This window comes from Pseudoliparis swirei, chromosome 18 (assembly GCF_029220125.1).
Source record: "Pseudoliparis swirei isolate HS2019 ecotype Mariana Trench chromosome 18, NWPU_hadal_v1, whole genome shotgun sequence".
Taxonomy (NCBI): Eukaryota; Metazoa; Chordata; class Actinopteri; order Perciformes; family Liparidae; genus Pseudoliparis; species Pseudoliparis swirei.
The window spans coordinates 7507605-7529739 of NC_079405.1; the positions used below are offsets into that span (position 1 = coordinate 7507605).

General features: G+C 40.8%; 1 protein-coding gene across 4 annotated transcripts in view; it reads right to left on the minus strand.

Annotated features, from left to right (window-relative positions):
• The window catches only part of tafa3a (TAFA chemokine like family member 3a), a 124651-nt gene that overhangs the window by 27636 nt on the left and 74880 nt on the right, over positions 1-22135 (minus strand). For all 4 annotated transcript variants that reach the window (XR_008834447.1, XM_056437787.1, XM_056437789.1 and 1 more), the window contains one exon: positions 15904-16016. Coding sequence is in view for 3 of the 4 variants with exons in the window: in XM_056437787.1 (XP_056293762.1) it covers positions 15904-16015 (112 nt within the window). In the remaining variant the exon portion in view is untranslated. The remainder of the gene's footprint in view (positions 1-15903; positions 16017-22135) is intronic.

Genomic DNA, 22135 nt, shown 5'->3' on the forward strand with positions numbered 1-22135 from the left:
GTTAAACAAATGGAGCTCTAAGCAGCAATGTTTTGATGAGTGGGTCCCCGCTTTGTCCCTATCTCATTTGTATCTCTTGTTGTGCACACAGGAAGGAGACACTCGAGCACCTGGGCAACGCATCACACATCCATGACAATGATCTGTTACGCCTCGAGGAAAAACACCGTGAAAAATCTGAGGGACCAATTCACAAAGAATGGATTCCAGCCGCTGAATGTCCAATCAATTGTGCATCACTTTCAACCTCTATCTGCCCGTCTCAAGGTCAAATTCACAAAGGATATTACAGCGGGTTTTTTACAGCGTTATTACAGAGCAAACACGCCGCTGAAGTATGACAGCTCTGTGCGAGTAAAATTGCAATTATTTACGTGGAAAAGTATAGATGGTTTTTTTATTTTTTTTCAAGGTGAGGTGTAAAGGCATTCCTCGAAAATTTCAGGCAATGAAACGAAATTTGCGGGGAAAAAATCTATAAATGCGTAGCTTCAGTTACCACCAACTCTCAGAAGATGCTAATAAATTACTTGTAATTGCATGAGGCTATTAGTATTGATAATTGTGATTTTGACTGTATTTGCAATGAGGCTATGTTGCATACACTAAAAAAAACGATTCAAGCCGTTCTTAGAGGTGACACATTTAAATATTGTTTGATACATTTAAATAAATCAATTACAAAATGAAGATATTTATATTGAATGGGTGTAACACAAAATGTAGGAATACTTTCATTTATTAGATTTATTTAGGTTACACTCACAAAAACGATTCAAGCCCTTCTTAGAGGTCACACATTTAAATATTGTTTGATACATTTAAATAAATCAATTACAAAAATAGATATTTATATTTAATGGGTGTAACACAAAATGTATGAATACTTTCATTTATTAGATTTATTTAGGTTAGATGGTGTGCATATAAACTCAAAATAAATGTGTTTCATTGGGGACTACCCTTTGCGCATGCGCCTTCTGAAAATCAGTTGTTTACAAGGTGAAGACACTTTCAGGACTGTACGGTGGTTTAGTGGCTAGCACCGCCGCCTCAAAGCCAGAGGGCCGTGGGTTCAATTCCCAGTCGGGGTGATCCTTCTGTGTGTATTTTGCATTTTTTTTTTGTTAGTTAGTTTATATTTTGAGTTGGACAAACACAAATTAATTTAATTTAATGAACATCGTTATTTTATTTTAGATGTATTTGATACAAATGAGTTGGACTAACTTAATTAAATTTTATTGCACTGATGTGCTAAATTTGAGTTGGAGTTGCATATAATTATTGGATGGAAAACCTGCCAACAATTTAATTGAGTTCATCCAATGAGTCATTTCTTTGAGTGTAGAAAGGGGCACATTTTGCACCAAATGTTTGCAAAGTTAAATATAAAAGCACCAATACCCTACATTAACCCTATATGTGCTTGGCAGTGAGTTAAGGGTGCATTACACCCTTAGCGGAGCTTTGAAGGATACATGGTTTATTTATGTTGTATTCATGCAGGTTTAGTGGACAGAAAAGCTGTTTTTCTGAATTGTCAGCACTTTCCTGTGTTTACCAAAAAAACTCCACCAGATATCCTTAAAGTTAGGCAATGATTGTCATGATTTTTTTTATTAAAGACGAACGTTCAGCTACCCACAACACAGCTACCCACAACACAATATTTCCTCATAGTCCAGAACTTCTGGACCTCAACCTGAAGGAGATTCCAGAGAGTTGTTTTTATTCCACTCATTTCAGGTGATCGATACTTGATTGCTGTGCGTTATAAGTAACATCCGTGGTGTACAGTAACCTGTGTCACATAATATTAATAATATATCACGCATGAAAGTGGATTTCCTGTCGAGCAATCAAACAGCTTCCCCAGGACTGCGTTGGCAGACAAAAGAGAAGAGGTGATTCTCCACTCCTCTGGTTTCTCATCCGACATGCACACGTGCTGGTTATCTGTCAAGCAGATGTCATGTCTGCTCTAAACGGCTGCCGTCTCTGCTCTCCGACTGGATTCCCGTATTTTTTTCATCTTGAACCGATTCCACTGATGCCTTTCGGAGCTCAGTGACAGACTCAGGAAACACACAAAGGATTGGTTCAACGAAATAAAAAGAGGACGGGGGTCCCCAGTTATTAAACTGTATATTTCTGTCACAATGACAGAGACGGGACGATCTGAAAAGACGTAGATTGGATCCTCCCTCATCATGTGGAGGATTAGCTGGAGACAACAGACCGCTTCAAACCGAAAAGTGTGAAACAAGAAGGATGGTTTTCTTCTAAATGACTCGTAGCTGAGGATCGGAGATTGGTCTCCCCTAAATCAGGCTGTCATGTAATTGCATTAACAATGCTCCTATCTGATGGGTATATTTAACCAGTGGCTCTAAATCAAAACCTCGCCCTGGAAAACAATATTATCTTGTTAGCGTCGATGCAGCCATCGCCACTGATCGCCTGCTGAATTGTGGGCCGCCTGTGGACACTATTAAAGGAGCATCTGACCTGTCCTCCCACTGACGGCTCAATATAAATGTTCCTTTTTTTAATAGACCATCTTGCCGAAAATATGTCGGCAAACCTTTAAAAAAAAGGAAAAAAAGGAAAAGCCATTTCAGGAGAACTCCAATGGTTCCACCCATTACATTTTATGCTCCAGTCCATTCACATAAACTTGATGCTCAGCCTCGGTTGCCGTTTCTTTATGGTCCGATGTGGAAACCCTCCATTCCTGAGGAGGTGTGAGCCAGAAGGCACAAAGTCGTGGAGCGCAGCCGGAAGATGGAGGCAAGCAATTGATGTACTGCATTTTAGAAGCTTATATTTCACTTTATTCAGTCAGTATCCAGCCTCTAGTGAATAACTATCCGACCATAGTGTAGCATTACTTTAAAAGAAAGAAAAGAAACCACCCAAGGCTGAACAGCTGACGAGTTCCTCTCTGACTTTCCTCTCAACATCGCCTGACTACAGATGAGCGCTCATAAATGTCGGTCAGGATTTATATTATCAGACTGCGTGGAAACGAGGTTTTCGGGGCACGGTTGTTAAGGTTATAGATTATATTTACGATCAGGGGCTTCAAATCTGCAGTAGTACGAACAAGGAATTAGCGTCGCGAGAGGACGTTAAACTTTCCCGACATTCTCGCCGACATCTTGAAATACTATACGCCGATTTAGAGGCAGATGTTGAGCCGTTGGAAACGAGCCCCGAAGAGGGAAAAGGAAAATACTCGAGATCAATTTCAATCGATCTCGACGATGTCATTTCTCAGAGTGATTGTTGTTCTTTTGCTCACAATGTGTTCATCAAAATCAGGAAAAATCAAGACAACCGTGCCCCAGATTGTAGAGCAACAGTTCCCATATTGTGTCGAGGGATGTATACAGGAAGTTTAATGCTGCCACAGTGTTGTCGGCTAAATCATGAGGCTTCTTCTTTTCAGGCAGTTAGCCGTCCTTGTACACACAACTATCAATAGATTACTTTGGTACTCTTGAAAATGTAAACAACGTGATTCTCAATGCAATTATTTTTCTTTCTCTCTTTTAATTCTCAGTGGATCGGTGGACACGGCGATGTGCTCATTGATTTATGAGAATACGTGCATCATGTCTGTGTGTTCAGATTCAGCTGAATTATGACTCCAAGAAAGGCCGCTTATTTTGGACCATGAGGATTGTATACGTTTCACAGCCACTGCTGCAGCTGTTGGCTAACGGGGTGAAATATGACTGACCTGCAAACATCTGCATGCATTTGTCTCCTCCCCCCTCAGGAAGCCTTATAGTTTGAACAAATTTGATATAAAAAGGCACATTTAACTTCTCCGTAAAGCCCATGGCAGTATTTTATTTGTATTTTTTTTAATGTGCTCTGTAAATGAACTCTCATGATGTGACTACAACACCAATCAGGCACTTTAAGCTCCAAGAAACTTTAAGAATGAAGCTCATTTGGATACTAGTATTTAGCATTTGGACGGATTCAGAATGAACATAACAGAAAGATGTACATTCCTCGCGCATGTGTAACTTTTATCTTTGATTCTTCGGCCTGAACTCACGATAAATTCAGCAGGGGGTCGATCCTCTTTGAAGTCTGTAATCCCCCCCACGCACTGCAGGAACCATCCAGACATCAGGTTGTAAATATCAAATATGTTTGATAAGATCGGGGCAGCTCCCTCGACTCAATCACTGTGGTCGTGAGTGAGTTTGTAAGCTCCTCTCCAACTGCCGGACGATCTGCTCGGACCGCCAGTTCAGATCTGTTTACCTCCGTTTCACCTGTTGCAGAGGTAAATGCTATCATTAACCGTGACGCACTAGTTTAGAGCTCGACAGCGGGCGTGAAAGCTTTCCCAAAGAATTCAAAGAAGTATACAGTGGGTACGGAAAGTATTCAAACCCCTTTAAAATGTTCACTCTTTGCAGTAATTTGCTCAAATCAAAAAAGTTAATATGTATTAATGTACACGCAGCACCCCATCTTGACAGAAAAAAACAGAAATGTAGAAATGTTTGCAAATTTATTAAAAACGAAAAACTGATGCACCCACTCCACTGTATGATCTTTTGCTTTTCTCTCCGTCTGACTGGTTCTGCACAAACACGTCTCGGGCCCCTTTATGGCTGCACCTGTTTCCACCATGACTCAGACATTAAAAGCTATTAAACTGCTATGATACACTCTTTAGACATACAGTGTGTGTGTGTCACTCACGGGAAACACTCGGCGAGAAACCATTCGGAGAGCATTCAGGGTAACACAACAAAGCCCAGCTTTAACATGAGCTGTTCTTCGAGCCGACGGCGGCTCATTAAATGTGTGACCTTGACATTTTCTATGGAAGTAGACATCAGAGAAGCCAACGCCTAATATGAGATTTCAATGCTGGACTACATGCTGCTGCTAATTCATTCACAAGAATGTGTTGATTTGTTGGGGGGATTGAAGCAAAAGCATGCTGAAGATGCTCGGAGCCACCAACCACTCACCTCCGTACCTAATTATTGTTCAAGCTATCTATTATGTTGGACTACGAGTACTACTTGAAGAAGGTTTATTTATGAAACACTCCAGTGATATTAATAATAGTGATTAGAACTGGTCGTCCGTACCTTGCAAAAGGCATAAACTTCCAAAGGTGACAAAATGTCTAAAAATCTAGAAAATGGCATTTAATTAGAGGCATGATATGTACATAGGATTTTTTCTCATCCAAGTTTTGCCTGTATATTTTCTGCACACAGGAAAACTACAGTACATCATAATGAACCTCATCTTGCAATTATAACAGATCACGTCCTCACACCTAAATGACAGAATCATTATTAATTCATTCATTCATGTTTGCCAATGACATGGCATATATGACTGCTGCAGTGTATCAGAAAAAAGGTACACATTTAGAAAACTGTCACAGTTTTAAGATATGGTTAAAGTCAATGTTGAGTTCATTTACACAAGTCAACCTACATATGTTAATTAAAGTAACTTGAAATAAGTCCATATCGGCGTTGGGTTTTTACACAAGACAGGCACGACGTGCACGTCGTGTTCTCCCTGATGGATGTCCTGTGTTAGTCGAGTACCTTATCAGATCATTAACTACAGTTTTTTTTTAACATTAGATCACATCACATGTCATTTAGCAGACGCTTTTATCCAAAGCGACTTACAAGAAGGGCATCAAGCAGGAGGACAAACTCAGAACAACAAGAATCAAGAAAGTAACATTTCTTCAAGAAAGTCAAACTACAAAAGTACCATAAATAATACCATAAGTAATACCATCAGTAGGACCATAAGTAAGTGCCATTTAAGTGCCACTGAAGTGCTACTCTGATTTTAATCCAGATATAGTCGGAAAATATGTCTTTTTAGTTTCTGGTGAGAGATTTAGAGACTTCCTGCTGTCCTGACATCAGTGGGGAGCTCATTCCACACTGAGGAGCCAGGACAGCAAACAATCTTGATTTTGTTGATTGATAAGATCGAAGTGACGGAGTCACAAGTTGATTGGCTGTTGCCGAGCGGAGTGAACGTGCTGGGGTGTAAGGTTGGACCATATCCCGGATGTAGACAGGGCCCGATCCGTGGTGATTTGAAGCGGATGCTGCGGCCACCGGTAACCAGTGAAGGGAGCGGAGGAGAAGAGTAGTGTGGGTGAGTTTAGAGAGGCTGAAGTTTTCCTTCCTCTCCTATGCTAGTTGCTGAAGGTACTGAACGTGTACACATGCTGCTTTTGCCTGCTCATGATTGTAACAGTGAACAAAGACCCGCCCGGCTTCACAGGAACAGTGGTGTTCCTTGATTTGATTGGCTTCGGTCTCGGTTCACTTTTACGCTGCAATCTGTGCTTTCATCTTCTCTCTTTATCTTTTGTAACCTCTTTTAGTTGCTGAATACGTTTGACATCCTTTGTATATGTTTCAAAGGCATATTGTAGACCCTTCTGGTTGCTTCCTTCTTAAAATACCGTATACTATCTATTAAGGAAGTGCAGTTACTGGCAGTGTGGGCTCCATGGTAGCTTAAACAGCTTGGCGCTATGGCATCAGAGGGGCGGGGCTTAATAAAGTGTCCCTTACTCCGGACAGTAGAAATCACCATTTAAGAATAATAATATATAAAGGAGTTAAGCATCTGTTTGCACAGAGGACCTACATGGGTGTTTTCTCATCACACGTGTTATTGAAGCTGTTTTATGAGCGTTATCTTAATTCAAATCGAAAATGTGACCTTTACTACAGTAAGATATTAATAGAATTTACCATGAAGGAATGTGGGAAAGGGCAAACTGGTGGGTCAGAGGTAAACATTAACTGTATTAATTTATTATTTATTAATTAATTCTGTGGTTCGTATCTTAAAGAAGAATATAAACCAACAATTATCTGAAATGCAAATAAAGTTCATTAAATATGTGATTTGTTTAATTAGCTTAAGCATCGAACAACACAAAGATAGAAATACAGTCTACAAAGAGATTATCAAAAAGGCCTCCAACACCAAGACCAGCAAATAAAACTACAATAAAGTATATATTTTTTCAAGTAAAAACTTTTTTTGATGAATTACATTATAACAACATATTCATATTCATAATACAGTATAACAACATATTCATAACAACATATTCACAAATAGAAATGACCTTTCTATGGTCTTTGAGCATATTGATTTTGAATTATCTGTATATACAATCAATCATCAGTCAAATGATGTGTGGTCTTTATCCTTCAGAAGGTGTGATGAAAAGTGTTTTCACATTAAGTGAACAGGTTCGCCGTCCTTCCTTTGAAATTAATAGCAAAAATACCAAAGCATATAGGAACAATATGTAAAGCTGACCAACCTCTTTATGATACACACATTGTAATACATTACTGATTCCACAGTTAAAGTCATATTGCAACATCTGTAGAGCACCATCACGAACAAAGTAATTGCTTTAGAAATCCTTCAACACATTAAAGGTTCAACAGAGCGGAGACGAGGAGTAGATCATTTGAAAGGGGGCCGTGGCTCCTCGTGCTAAGCTTCAACCGAGCACAGCCCATTAACAGCAATACAATTGACTAACTTAAAAGGAGGTTGCTCTAATTGCTGGGTAAGGGCAGGCTTTCAGTTTGTAAGACCCAATTACCGCCATGCTGTTAGTACTTCTCCGCTAATTGCGTTAATCAGTTCAAATCGTTATCACCGGGCTTCTACCTTCGATTTCTATCAAAATCCCCAAATCCTCATTTGGTGGGGTTTCAGAAGAGCTCGAGGTAACTCATAATGTAGCAGGGAGTAATGGGGTTACGTTTAAGCTGTAATTAGAGAGGAGATGGAGATAGAAGACTGCTTGCGTATCTGATTCTGACACGGTGTGCCTGTCTGTCCCAATAAAACACTCAGACAAAGTCTACTTTTAGATGTTGTACAGGTCATTCTTTTTTTATATTTTCTTGAAAACTCTGACCAGATGTGAACTGACCATAATGTAGTACAGAGACTGATAAGAAAAGAAAAAAATAATAGTTACAAATGAGCCAACAGTTTATGCAGACTATCTTGAACATTGTTAGGGTCGTAAAGAGGGGAGTAAATTCATTAATTAATTTTAAAGAAATTATAGATAAAATGTAAAAAATCGTGGATTTATTAATATATCATCCGCTTGTCCATGCTCTAAACACAACTCAAATAATAAAGAAAAGATTAGATACCGAAAAGAGAAAACATCAGATCTCACCTGAATTGTGTTTTCTAAATACTCTCTAATTTCTATTCTGCTTCACTTTGTTCCAGTCAACCTTCGCGGAGAGACATATCAATGTTGTACTATGATTTAGGAAAGGTTTAAACAGTCAGCTGCAAAAAAAAATGGTAAAGTGAATATTTTTCAGACGAGCCTGAAACTTTGAAATATGTGCTGTGTGCAAACTTCATTCAATAACAAACCGTAACCTGTGGACTCATATTTACATATCTGAACAAAAGTTCACAATTAGTATTGGTATTATAACAAACACATTTTCAAACAGACCTTGTGGTTGCAGAGATACACCCTCTTTAGTTTGGGTATACCATTTTTGAGCAGAGGCCTAACAAAAAGATTAGTTTTTAGGAGGTTAATTAATACCCATTTATGTTTAGGAGGACAAACAAAGAATAAACTTCTTCATTTTTAGGTAAAACTGAAATGTTAATAATCATACCTCAACCTCAAACTGTGTAAGTTTACAATTAACATTAAAGAACCTTTTGATTTGGCTCTCATACTAATCAAACTAAGTATGATGCAACATTGTGTATGGGGAAGAAATTATGTCGACTAGACCAGCAACATGACTCAACATACTCAACCGTGCCAGAATGCATTGGGTCTCATCAGTCCGTGAACCGGAGGACAAGCGGTTGAAATTCTGATTGACAGAGAGAGGAAAAAAACTGTGGAAAACATATTCAACATCAAAATTCAACAGCAATATATTATCATAATTTCAAATTTGCGTGAAAATAATACTGGAAAACATGCCGTTTGTAATAAGGCAGCTGGAGCCACGATCAATGCAGACAATGCGTAACAGTCTCCTGTTAATGACACACTTAATTGTTAATTTAATATGCCATAAGCAGTCATTTCTGATTGATGTAGTAGGCAGTAGGTTAGTATGGCACTCCCAACATCACCCTAGATATACTCGAGATAGAATCTCTTTCCCTAGGCGGTCCTGGACAAGATGGCAGCTTAAAAGTTTCACCACATAAAGACACAGACGACCGACTTAAAAAACAAAACAGCAGTTGAAAACATAAAGAGACGATGAACTTAATACACAAACTAATTGTCAATCGTGGTATTGCGGCTTTGGACAAGAACATTCGGTCCTCAAAAAATGGGACGACTGTGGCTCGGAAGTTCGAGCGGGTCATCCCTCAAGAAGAAGATCGGCAGTTCGACCCCCGGCTCCTCTAATCTGTGCCGAACGGTTATAAATGCTGCAGGAGGCCCGTTTCACGGTGGCCGTCGCTCTATGAATGGGTGCTAAAGCGCTTTGAGAGACTGAAAAGGAGCCACTCAAGTCCATTTACCGTTCAAATGATCCATTATCCTGTTTTTAAATCTGGCATGCTTACAGATGCACAGCCTCCGCGGGCATGTCGAGCCTCCCTCCGATTATAAACAGGAATCTCGTGGTATGAAACCAGAAATTCCTCAAAGAATTCTGTCTTCAAGGTCTTTTCTGTTGAGTTTTTTTTATCACCATAACGTTCCCCACATGATAAAAAGAACAAGCTCAGGAGTGAACTTTGGTTTCCTCTAAGCATGTGAATAAAACTATTGACATTCTCTCAGCACACACACATACACACACAACCACACACACACACACAAGGCCACACGCAGACACTCATGGCTCATCTATACAGCTGCCATTCCGATGCGTATAGCACAGGACGTTTGATGGTTTTCTAATCTCGCTAGCTGCCACCGGGAGATGGGGCGAGCTGACCCCTGTCATCCCCACAGTGCATCTCAAACAGCCCCACATCTCCATCTCAATCTGCCTCCGCCCGCTATCTCCCGTCTGCCATTGTGTCCTCCACCTGCTCTCCAAATGTCAGAAAGAATGCGCCGCAGCCGCATCCGCATCCCCACGGGTCCCCCCCAGAGGGGGGGGGGGGGGTTGCGGTGACCTGCGCCAATCGGTACGATGTCGCGCTACCCCCGGGCGGCGAGGGCTCCACGGCGGCCTGCTGTGCGGCGCAGTGGTGCCGGCTGATGCATGCTGCAACCCCGCAGCAGCAGAGATGCACTGCGTTACTGGGCTCATTACGGGCCAGTGCACCGGAAGAAGTCGTGTACTGGAGATCCCGATGAGAGAGGATGAGGTAGAAAAATGCACGGGATTCTCCCCAAAATGTTTCCTCATCTGAATTTGTGTTTGTTTTCCGTTAATTTGTGTGAATCGAAAAGCCACGAAAGTCAATGGCTGGTTCTCAAACGGGCTTAATTCATCTGATCGTTCTCCTCCCTCCTCTATTGCACTCTTTTGGTCTTTTTCTTCCTTCAGTGTCCTGATCAATACTGTTTGACATTGAAAAATATTTTCCTGTCAGCTTGTGGTTGGTAGAATATTATTAAAGAGAAAAGCACAAAGTGGTTAATAATGATGGGACTACTGGGCAGTATAAACAGAAACTTATTTTTTTTTAATCCTCTTGCAAAATCCCTTTTAATATTTCTTTACTGGTAGACTTTAAATATATATATTTTCTGAAATTATATATATGTTGGATTCTTCCATTAATTTGGGCTCTGGAGAATCGGTGTGTTGCTAATATGAAACACTGAAAAAAAAAAGAGGGTCGAAAAATTAAACCCAATTTGCAGAGAACACCAAAAAAATCCCCTGAAGCAAAGAAAAAATCAGCTTGAGAATGAGTCATTAGATTAGAGTGCATCCCCCTGTTTTTAGAAAGTCTCTACCATAAGCAAATATGGAAATATTCCTCTGAATTAAAATGAGAGCCGGCGCACAGTTCCATCTTACTAATAAGGCAGCGCGACCCCGTGTGTGTGTGTGTGTGTGCGTGTGGATGTACAAAGGGACCTTGATATAAACCCAACGTAAACCTGAGCTCCAAAGTCATTTAATTCCAATTTGTGGAGTTATCCACGAGCAACGCGGCTTAATGCGTAAAATTAAAAAATGTAACAGAGTTGACGACCTGTAAACGGCACTGCTTGGAGCGCTGTTTCTTTTCTTTTTTTTTTATCTCAAAAAAGGGGGAGCTGCTCCCACTTTGCCTCACAAAGCCCGTTTTCCTCTCACAGGCGCCGACCAAGAAAACCAGAGCAGGCTTGATTACTGTTTTCCTAATGGGACGGAGTGAGATAGTGTTTAGAAGAAGAAGAAGGAAAAAAGTATCCAAGTATCTAAATAGCTGAGTAATGAGGCCGCAATTTGACCCGGTCACACCATCAGTCTGAATCCTATCGACAGGACCAAAACAAATTGCCCAGCCGGAGGGTACTTGTTATCACGCTCGCTCTCGATCCGACCACTCTCCCCTCGCCCTTCCTCTCCCTCGCCACTCTTTCATGACGAGCTAATGAATGCAGATGGTGCTCCGGGGGATGCAGTGGTCTTATTACAGGGGTTATGTTTGCGCTTGGAAGCTCGCTCAGCGCGCTCCAGTTCAAGCTATGGTGAAAGGGTTCAATTGCCCCACACACACACACACACACACACACACACACACACACACACACACATCCCCTTCAATAAACAAAAGGGGCTAAAGAGGTTTGTTTGCCAGGTCCACCTTGACTTGACCTCCGTAGCTCAGGCACGATCTGTGTGATTACGATTACCTAGGTGTCAGTGCAACCTGGGGAGAACAGGGCCCGGCTACTTGTGTTGCCCCCCCCCCCCCCCCTCTATCCATCCGAATAAATCACAGGGCGCAAAACAACAACAAAAAACGGGACTAATGCAAAACCAACGTAGGCCTGAAGAGTAATCTGTTTACCCAACATGTTGGCAGTCACACCGGTGGGGTTTACCATTCTTCAGTCAGCAATCATAAGAACATATTATTATATATGTGTTGATTAGGTCAATCTTTTTGATATGAAGTGCCTGTTTTAAATGTGCCCTCTCAACATGAAGGTTAATTATGACACCACATCAAAATTAGATCTCAGACAGATCTTGAATTTTATGATATAAAGAAAACACATTTTTATCCCATTGTAATTATATAAGGCTGTGATCTTTTTGGATGCATCCATATCCGAGTTGAAAGCATCACCCCACAGCAACCTTCCACCAATAAATCATCAGCAATAAATGAAAAACACATTCTGGAAAAGAATACTGAATACTGTTAATAATTAATAGTTAATGTAATTCTACATGCAGACGAGAGGGCACTTCAACATTGACTAAAGAATCCTTTGCACACGTATAGAGTTCTCGTGTGACATCGGTGCTGCATGCTAATGGTGGCATGCATGCCTAATGTGGCCTACCGATGCATTAGAGTATCACATGAGGAGGTGGAAAGTAAAGATGCGGTGGCCCTTAGAACAAGATGGAGTTGCCAGTCAAGCAGCTTTCACAGCCTCGGAGCCCGGCTGCAGGAATGTCTCCCATTCAGCTCAAACATCACGAGTGAGGCTGACCGCTGATGTTCTGACCCGCGATCAGCGTTCCAGTTCAAAGGTGTTGGATGAAGCGGAGATCAGCTCTAAGCAGACCATTTAAGTTCTTTAAACTCAGAATAGCATTTCTTCACGTTGTGCACAGAAGCATTGTGGTGTTGAAATAGGGAGGTGCACAACGTTATTGTCTTCTACACAGGTGTCAAACACAACACATCCGGCCCGCCGCATCGCTTTATATGGCCCGTGGAGGCTTTACAGACACGTGATCACCTTTTCTTAAAGAAATTGAAGAAAAATATCCTGTGCTTTTATTTTGAAGGTTTGAGATCAAATGGATTTATGTTGTAATATTAGAGACATTTCCTTATGTACAATATTTCTACACTCAAATAAACAATAATCAGATGCAAAGAGTTATTTAACCCTCCTGTTACCTTTACATTTACGAACATATTTTACCCTCGGGGTCAATTTGACCCCAGCAATTAAAACCTCCAGAAAATTATTAGAATTAATATTGTTTCCCAAGTTTAAGTGTGAGGTACTTTATGTTTGTTTGTTGACTACCTAAATAGCCCTTTAAATATATAAAAAAGTTGATATTTCTTATGTGTTTGACACAGTGAAAAACAGCCTGGGGTCAAATTGACCCCAAAGAACACCGACATTAAACATTGAATGGGGTCAAATTGATCCTAAAGGTAACAGGAGGGTTAATAATATATTCGAGGAGTTTATAAAGTGTTTCCGGCCCTTTAAGAAGGCAGCATGATGCTGATTTGGCCCACGGTGAAAATGAGTTGACACACGACATCATTTTAAGTTGCCGCATTTCCCTCAATGTGCCCTAGGTGTCCAGCATGTGGACGAGGGACGTGTCGTCTTACTTTATAGTGTATTTACATCTCATGTTTCTTGATTTTTATTGTAAGGAAAAGGTTATTTTGCTGCCCTAAAGATGCTGAGCATAACACACACACTACACATCTCATCCATATTACATATCACATTCAATGAGGTTTTAAATGTAACAACAACATTAAATGGTAAATCTTTGGACACACGTTTAGCTTCCTGATTGTTAACTTTCCGAATTCCACGCCAGACGCAGCTTTCTAAAGTCTCTGTTGTCTCTGAGCTCACGTCTTGAGAAGATTTATTTCTTGAGTATGTGAGGATGTGAAGATTAGTAAGTTGTGAATATTTTATAGTTTTAGTACATAGTGTGAATTAGTTAATAATAAACACATATAACGGGACTCGTAAAACATTTAAACAAAGTCAAAGAATATAATCCTTCTCTTCTTCTGTCTTTGACCACCAGCTTCGATTGTCACGAGTCGATTATATGGCGGTTTTCAGATGAAATCGGGACCATAGATTTGAGGTGGTATGGCCCTACTCCCCCTTCTAAATGTCTCTAACAGCTGCATTCATCTATTGGTAAGATGGAGCACCGCAGGGACGTTCAATAAAGCCAGGCGGAAACTTCTAGTGGTCATAGTAATTAAGACGGGAGAAAAGGAGGATGTCAGGTGATGGAGTATAACGATCGAGGAAGTCCACCACCATCAACAGAACGCTGAAATTGACATTTTTAAGTGAACAAAATGGTTAGATTGAACGTTTAAGCACTAAAATAAATGCTGGAATTTACATTTTTAAATGAACAAAATAGTTAGAATGAACTTTCAAGCACTAAACAAACTATGAAAGGGTTAAATTACTGGAGAAAAAAAAATCACGGACAATCAAATCGGACAACGCTGTGGTTGTGACCTTGAAGCAATAATAAAACGGTAACCCGCCCTAAAGCATGCTCTGCTTTACGGTCTATTTTACTCTAAATGAGACCATGATTTAATGAATGAAGTTCATGCTGTATTGAAGAAGACTTGAAAGTAGCAATTGAGACCATAAACTCATGTTCACGATGTTTACTAAGGTAATAAATCGAGAAAGAAGGAGGGTCATTTTCTCATCTCGCCTTCTTTCTTTTTTTTTTTTTATGGTTTATTTAATAAGGGACAGTGCACATTGATAAAAACATTGCAGTAAATGTGCCAGAGTTAGCCAAGAGGCTATTTTTCATCTGTAGTCCCAATGTTGCTGATGTTTAGAACAAACCTAAAAACATAAGATTACAAATACAATCTACAGATAAAGCAAATAAAATAAGGGAGAACAATGTTAAAATGGACAGAATAAAAACATAATGTCAGAGATACGACGTAAAAGCTTACAGACTAAATGTGATATATAACTGCAAACAGGTGAACGACAAGAGAAGACACGCAGGTGGAGTAAACGGCCGACGAGCAAGTCAAGACATACAGAGACCGGACAACAGACAGATAGACAACAACTGACATACAGACAAAATCAAAGTCCAACCTGGACAGAGAAAATCAAACTTCTTTTCTTTTGCTGGTCATGTTGTTTTCAGCTAACGGGGAGCTCCAGCCAACATGTGCCTCTCGTGGAATAAGACTCATTATTTCAACGTGTGGGCACAGTTCCTACCGATACGCCCAGGGATAAGGCCATCACACACACACACACACACACACACACATTTGTTTTGACTGTTTTCTCAAGATGCAGTCAGTGAGAGAACTATTATCTGATGGACCCTACAAGTGATGTGTGATAATATTATGTATGAAGACATTATTGCATCATATCCAGGATGATGCATCTTACGGTGTTTTTGTTTAGGGTAAAAAATAAAATGGGTGGAACATTAATATTTTTAGGAGCTTTTTCCCAATTAGTTTTCATAAACCCTTAAACACGAACAGAGAGAGTCAATTGATTGTCTCCAGATCCATGGCGGAGAAAATTCATTAATTCATAAAAGTAGGTATGCAGGGAAAATCAATGAGTAATGTTCTCTTTTCTCATCAATTTAAAGTCATTAAAGTAGATTTAGCAAGACACTAAAAAGTGTTGTGTAATTCATATTTCTTGTTTTTATTATCTATCCTGCCGGTACATTTAAACAGGAAGTCTAAAGTTTTTCCAAAATACATTAAAAACTGTTTTTGTTGCACTTTGCATGGGAATTGACTGAAATAGGGACAATATGAATGAACAAAATTATACCAGCATGTGTTTTTGTAATCCTTAGCCTCTCCACTTACACGGTTGGTCGCAGCCAGTCGGAGCAGCCTGTGGTTGGTCAACATGCCCTGAGGAACACGCGCTGTGTTGTACGTTACCTATGTGGCTTCTGTGTGACGATGCGCTGCTCAGTTGTCCCCACAGAGACACCATACAGACGGTCAGCAGCAGCGCCCTTCTGCACATGCTCTGTAGGTCCCTCTCCCGCATTCTGGAGAGAAAAAAAGGAGACATAAATGATCAGCGGTGTGCCATATGTGTATCACACAAGCACTCCGATTTGCAGGTTGGCTCACTTGGGCTCATGCCAACGAGCTCCCAAAGCTCCATCTTGGCAGTCAGAGGTGGTCAATTATAAGTAACTCCTGAAATCACAACGCTCGGATCTAGAGAGCTTTAGGTGGACTCCTTTCCTTTGTTGAGGACTTAGCCTGCTGAGAACCACACACACACGACTGGTGTGGCGTCTGTCAGGAAATGCAAATAAATACAACAATGGCACATATCAGCGACCGCATTAGGGTCCAGTCACACACACAATCGGGGCAATCAGTAGATTTGCTCACAGTGGCGGAGTCAATGCGCGCTAATTGCTATGCATTAAGTTCAGCTTTGATAAACTTTGACGTGAAGATTTGCTCCGTTGAATAATATCGAGTCGTCTTGACACCGCCGACCTTTGAAGGCGAGTCGAGCGTATCAGCTCAGCTGCACGATACGGCTTTATATAACTTCCTCCGTCGGAGTATAGACATGTTCAGAGAAGAGGAATGGTTTGCAGACAGGTGAATGTAGAAATACATCCTCTGAATAACTTCATGTCTCATTAGCAACCGTGGTAACAGGCTTGCTAGCCGCCAGTTAGCAGGCCAGATAGCCGGTAAAGCTTTTTCAACCACGAGGTAAAAGGTCTTTCAGACCTCAGTAAAGTGTTGCAGGGATGACCAATTCTGGAGATCAACCCGGCAAATCAGTGTCGCACCAAGACAATGGGATTTTGGATTATTATCATTATTGTAGAAAACTTGGTAAACACAATTTGATGATACTTTTTACATTGTTTAATGACCTTTGAAGCGTAAATGTAATTGCCAGAATGCAACAATAGGCTACGAACCAGCTAGCCCACGGTTCGTGACTTAAACATCACCACAGCGAAGCGAAAGACAGACTACTTTTCTAGTGATGACTTCTTGTTGCCTGTCAGCAATCGTCTTTTATTATGACACGTAAAAGCTTCAAAATACACAAGAGGGGTATTTAATGACATATTTCACATCGTATTACGAAACAGTAAAATCTCTTGAACTTTTGTTCATTATTAACTTTATTTCCAGCAATTAACCAAAAACATTTTTTTTTTTAAACCGTTGACTTAAAAGTAAAAGTAATAAAATTCCATTTAGCTGCAAACCTACACAACTTGGACCAGTAAAAGCTATTTTCAGATTTTTTTTTTTAAAGCATTAGGCCCCAAAATTCAATTGTACTTCACATGCATGTCTGTGTGTAGTGATAGGTTTATCTAACTACAGTACATAGCTATAGTTGCCACATTTTGTTATTTATCTGATGAGTAGAGAGGTCAAGTCATATATGTGAAAGTATCCATGCGTACAATAATAATACGGAAAATACTGTGGAACTTTGAATTTAACCATTAAATCCCAAAAATCTCAGAAAAAAAAAAACTTTTGACGGAAAAGGTTTGGCTCTACGAGACTACAGGTTATTTAACGGTGGCCTATCAGCCGGTGTTCTAGTAGAACTAGAAGTTTACTTTATGACCGTCAAAAATTTCCTATTTTATATATTATATATATATATATTTAGATTTTTTCTTAAATTATTATTATTATAGTGTGTTTGTACCTCTGTTGACTCGGAGAGCCCTACTAAACAATTCCAATGTGTCTGGACTGTTGGTCTCGGCACAAATGGCAAATTAAAAAAACCTATACCTTGAACCTATTATCTAAATACACATTTGTGTGAATTTGTCTTAATTAGCATATTCTTTTTTTAGTTCAGTCCAAAAAAGTCTTCTGTGAGGTAACTGTGACCTTTGACTGTTACATTATAATCAGTTATAACTTTATTCCAAGTCGATGTCTGTGCCAAATTTGTCGAATTTCCCGTTATTCCCGATATCTTCCCATAATGCATCTGGCCACGGCTGTCGGCGGCACACATAATAAGACAAATGTCAAATAATTGACTTAAATACTTTCTCAATACCACCGTCCCTCAATTCAACAGACGTTACAGTTTGTTCTACCTTGAAAAGAAAGAAATTTACACTTTTATTGATCCCCGTTGGGAAATTCTTCTCTTCCTTTGACCCATCCTTTGTAATTAAAGAGCAGTGGGCGGCCCAGGGAGCAACATCAGTGTCTTACTCAAGGACACTTTGACATGCAACTATGGGGAGAGCGGGGATCGAACTGGCAACCTTGTGGTTATGGGACGACCACTCATCCCTATGAGCTGCAGCCAACCCATTACCTTCATAAGGCCAGTCCCTGTGGTAAATCTGAAAATATGATCCGTGGTACTTTTTAATTCGTGATCACTGGCGAGTCAGATTAATCCAAACTGGTAAAAGCTCATCACGAAGCACATTAAGAGGCATGGAGCAAAGTGAATGAGGCAAAGCTGCAAAGGAAAGGTCTTTAGTTGTGTTGAGCTTTGTGATGTTTATGGACCCACCCTGGTGCTGAAATGTGGCTATAAAAGCCTGTTGCTAAGACTCGATCTTGTGTGCAGAGAAAGCCAATTTCACCAATATAACTATATATTATGTTTAAGATGGAGTGCCTTGCAAGACTTCCTGGCGTGAGATTAGTTTGAGCAGCGTGAGAGAGTGAGACAAAGCCGGAGAGCCGGCGACTCATGCCAAAAGTGTGAGTTGGCAACCGTGTATAAACACACTGCAATTCATAACACCAATTTAGTTCTGGAGACAGATAGGACAAATAAAGTCTGTTTACTCTCGTAGTCTCACTCCCTCCCACTCGCCGTCCTCCTGCTACCTGCTAGGTGAGTAATGTGTGTTTGTGCGGTCTGTCTTAATGTGCTCAGTTCAGTAATCTTCGTGTACTTTCGGAGAGCTGTTGTTGTCCGGTAATGCTCTGTCTCCATCCGAGAGGCCCGCGGAGCGAGTGGAACAGGCGATGCAATCAGCGGCTCATCTTACCGCCGACAGAACTGGCCTCCGATCTCGTGAGAAAAGCTTTGAACTCTGTTCCAGTGCAGCCACTCACATTAGTAAACTGCTTGACTTCATGAAAAGAGATCAACTCTTGCTTATCTGGCAGAGGCTTGCACACGAGGGTGATGGTTTTTTGTTGCCGCGACAGCCAGAGTTGGGTGAGATCTTAGCGAAAAGGCTCTAATTCGATACAGACAGCTGACGCTATCGTGATGTTTGTGACAAATATACCCAAAGTGTCTGACGCGTCAACGATAGATTACCACAGGGAATATTTAAAGAGCTACTTTTATGCTGACGCTTGTCCACAGCCGATCAGGCGCGGAAACCAATCCAACTTTGAGAGCAGCGGGGTTGGAGCCTGAGGTGGACGAGGGTGTCAATCGAGAAAAAACGGAGTCTTCTGACGTCAGATGGATTCCTGGGAAGTTTATGAGTGCAATCTGGTGATGAGAAGCTGGCGGCCACCGTCTTAGACATGGAGCATTGTGCCAACAAAGGCAGAGAAGAATTGTAACTGCTAATGTTATGAGAGGAAGGCAATGCAATCAACGAATTAAGCCTCAAAGATAACCCAGATGTATGTTGGGAAGAAATAATGAATATAAACCACATTGTTGATACATTTACCTTCTAAAATGTAATGTGATGAGCTGCATGGTAACAGTGGCTGTCGTGGTTGCCTCCGGGCCTCGTCTGACTCACATTCTCAGAAGATTACGTTAGTGAAGAGAAACACGCTGCAGCATCCAGAGTAACTGATGTGGCTCTCTGGAGACTAACCTGTTAAATTAACTCCCACAGAGTTAGAAAACTAATTTCCCCTAAAACTCCCTGTAGTTTTGTGCAACACCTACACACACCGCCTGAAACACCAAACAAAGCAGTAAATACTTACCGCTAATAAAAGATTAAAATGAATCGTTTTTCACTTTGGTAGAACTACATCGCAGCTCTGTTTCAAAGAGACGATTTCATAGAGCACTTCTTCACTTTTAGTTTCGTACTTTTTATATCTTTCCCTTCTGTTTACCTTGAAAAATAAATATCAGGCGCACATTAAGTATTTTCCGCTTCTGTGAACACGGAACTTACTTATTTGCAGTCATTGATAACGAGAAAATGAGAAAACTAATAAACCTGCTCCGACAGCTGAACTCCAGAAATAATTGGAATTTGAGCTGCCGAGAATGAAACGTCTCGCGGTTCGTCTGTGACTGTTTTATTCCAAACAGGATTTAAATCTACTCGAGCGTCTTATGCCACAGCTTCCCTCTTGTGTCTGGCGGTGTGCAGGTGGCTTGTTGGAGTTGGTTAACAGGGTAATTATTCCACCTGATGGATGTGGCGCTGAGACCAGGTGGCTCATCACAAAATGGCCCGATCAGGGTAAATCTATTTTGCGATGTGTTCAGGCGCATTTAGTGGGATATGCAGTTTGGATAACATGTTACTTTCATAGGATTCTCCACAGCATCACGTCTCCGACCCGTACAACTCTTGTGTTAATTACACCCGATCCAACTGTGAATATCACTTTTCTTTTTTGTATCAACACAGTGAGAGAATGTTTTAAAAAGGTCCAATGTGAAAGGTCTTCCCGCGTTTTCAACCTCCTTATCAACCGAGTGGGATGAAGTTACAGTGTTAACGGTTATGTCAAAGATGTCTATGTATTGTGTTGCAGGGATATCGAATGAGATGAGCATGCTAGACCCCTGGCCCCCGGTGATGCCCCATGCTCTTCAAGAGGCAACAGGGACTCAGTGAAGCCTCCAGTCTGTCCTCGTAGTCGAGAAGTAGAGGGCTTGTCAATCACATTGAAGACACGCCCACTTAACGCAAACAATCGGCGTTTCTCAATCAGCGTACTTGTGCGTACTTTCCTCTACTTGTGTCCTCGTGACTCGTGTCTCGTCATCAGTCGCAGCCCGAGTACATGTTCCAATTCAAAGTTCGCTTCTCGCAAAGCACGGTCAAAACACCCGGATGTGACTTGATCCTCCCACTTTCCGGAGGATGCATCAGAGGAGACTTGTGCGTACTCTGGCCAGCAGTTATCCCAGAATGCATTTCACCAGCAACCGGAAACAATAGCGGAGGAGAAAATAAACAACTGACAGATGACTTTTTATAAATACTACTGTTGTTGAGTCACGGAATGTCATTTTAGGATGTTTTGTTTATTTGACTGTAAAAAATAATTTACAGTGAATAATTAGAGTAAACTCAGAAGCGAGAACAGCTGATGTGGTGACGTCATCAAGTCAGCTGCTGTTCCAATCGCAGAAAGACCGTCCTCCCGTCCTCCGGAGTCTGGACTCCCAAGACCAGACTCCAAAAGAACACAAGTCTGTACTCGTGTACTTTGAATTGAGAAACGCCGAATGTGTACCATGCAGTATGCATACACTTGTGATGTCATAACATTGCACCTTGATATTTGACCCTCCTTGCGCAGAGGATTGTGGGTAAGCATAACCAGAAGAGCATGTTGGTGTGCATCCAGGATGCAGTCGGACTTCCTGCTGTTGTTGGCATACAGCTTTTTATATACTATGTGTTTGGACATACTAAATATTTTTCTGGCATCCTAAAGAGTCTGGAAGTGTGGGCATTGGAACGCACAGAGAGATGGAGGAAGCTCTTGGCAAGCGACCTTCATCACAAAATGGCCCGATCGGCTCCCGGCACTGAACCACATGGAAGTGATATAAAGAGGCTTTTATGGTGGCTCTTTACCGCGAGACTTCATGCTGAACTCCTAACGTTTCTTTTCGTTGGGTAAGTAACATCTAATGTTGGCAATTTAGTTATTTATCAATACATTCTTGTTTGTTTTCCACAATCCTTTTGAGCTTTTTCACCAGAACCTTTTAATAAAACCTTTTTTATCAGCACTTTGTTGTTATCTTGAAAAGATATTCAGTGCAAAACAGGTTCATTGCAGCCACAATAAGCTTTTGTTTGCCAAACATTAGTTATTTTCTGCACAGATAGAACTGTATTTGTATTGTGAGAAAGTGATTGAAAATGTGTGTTCTTATTTTTATCTGACGGAGCAATCTGCTTTAATTGAAAGCGATTGCAAACTAATTATATTATTTGAAAAAGCACAG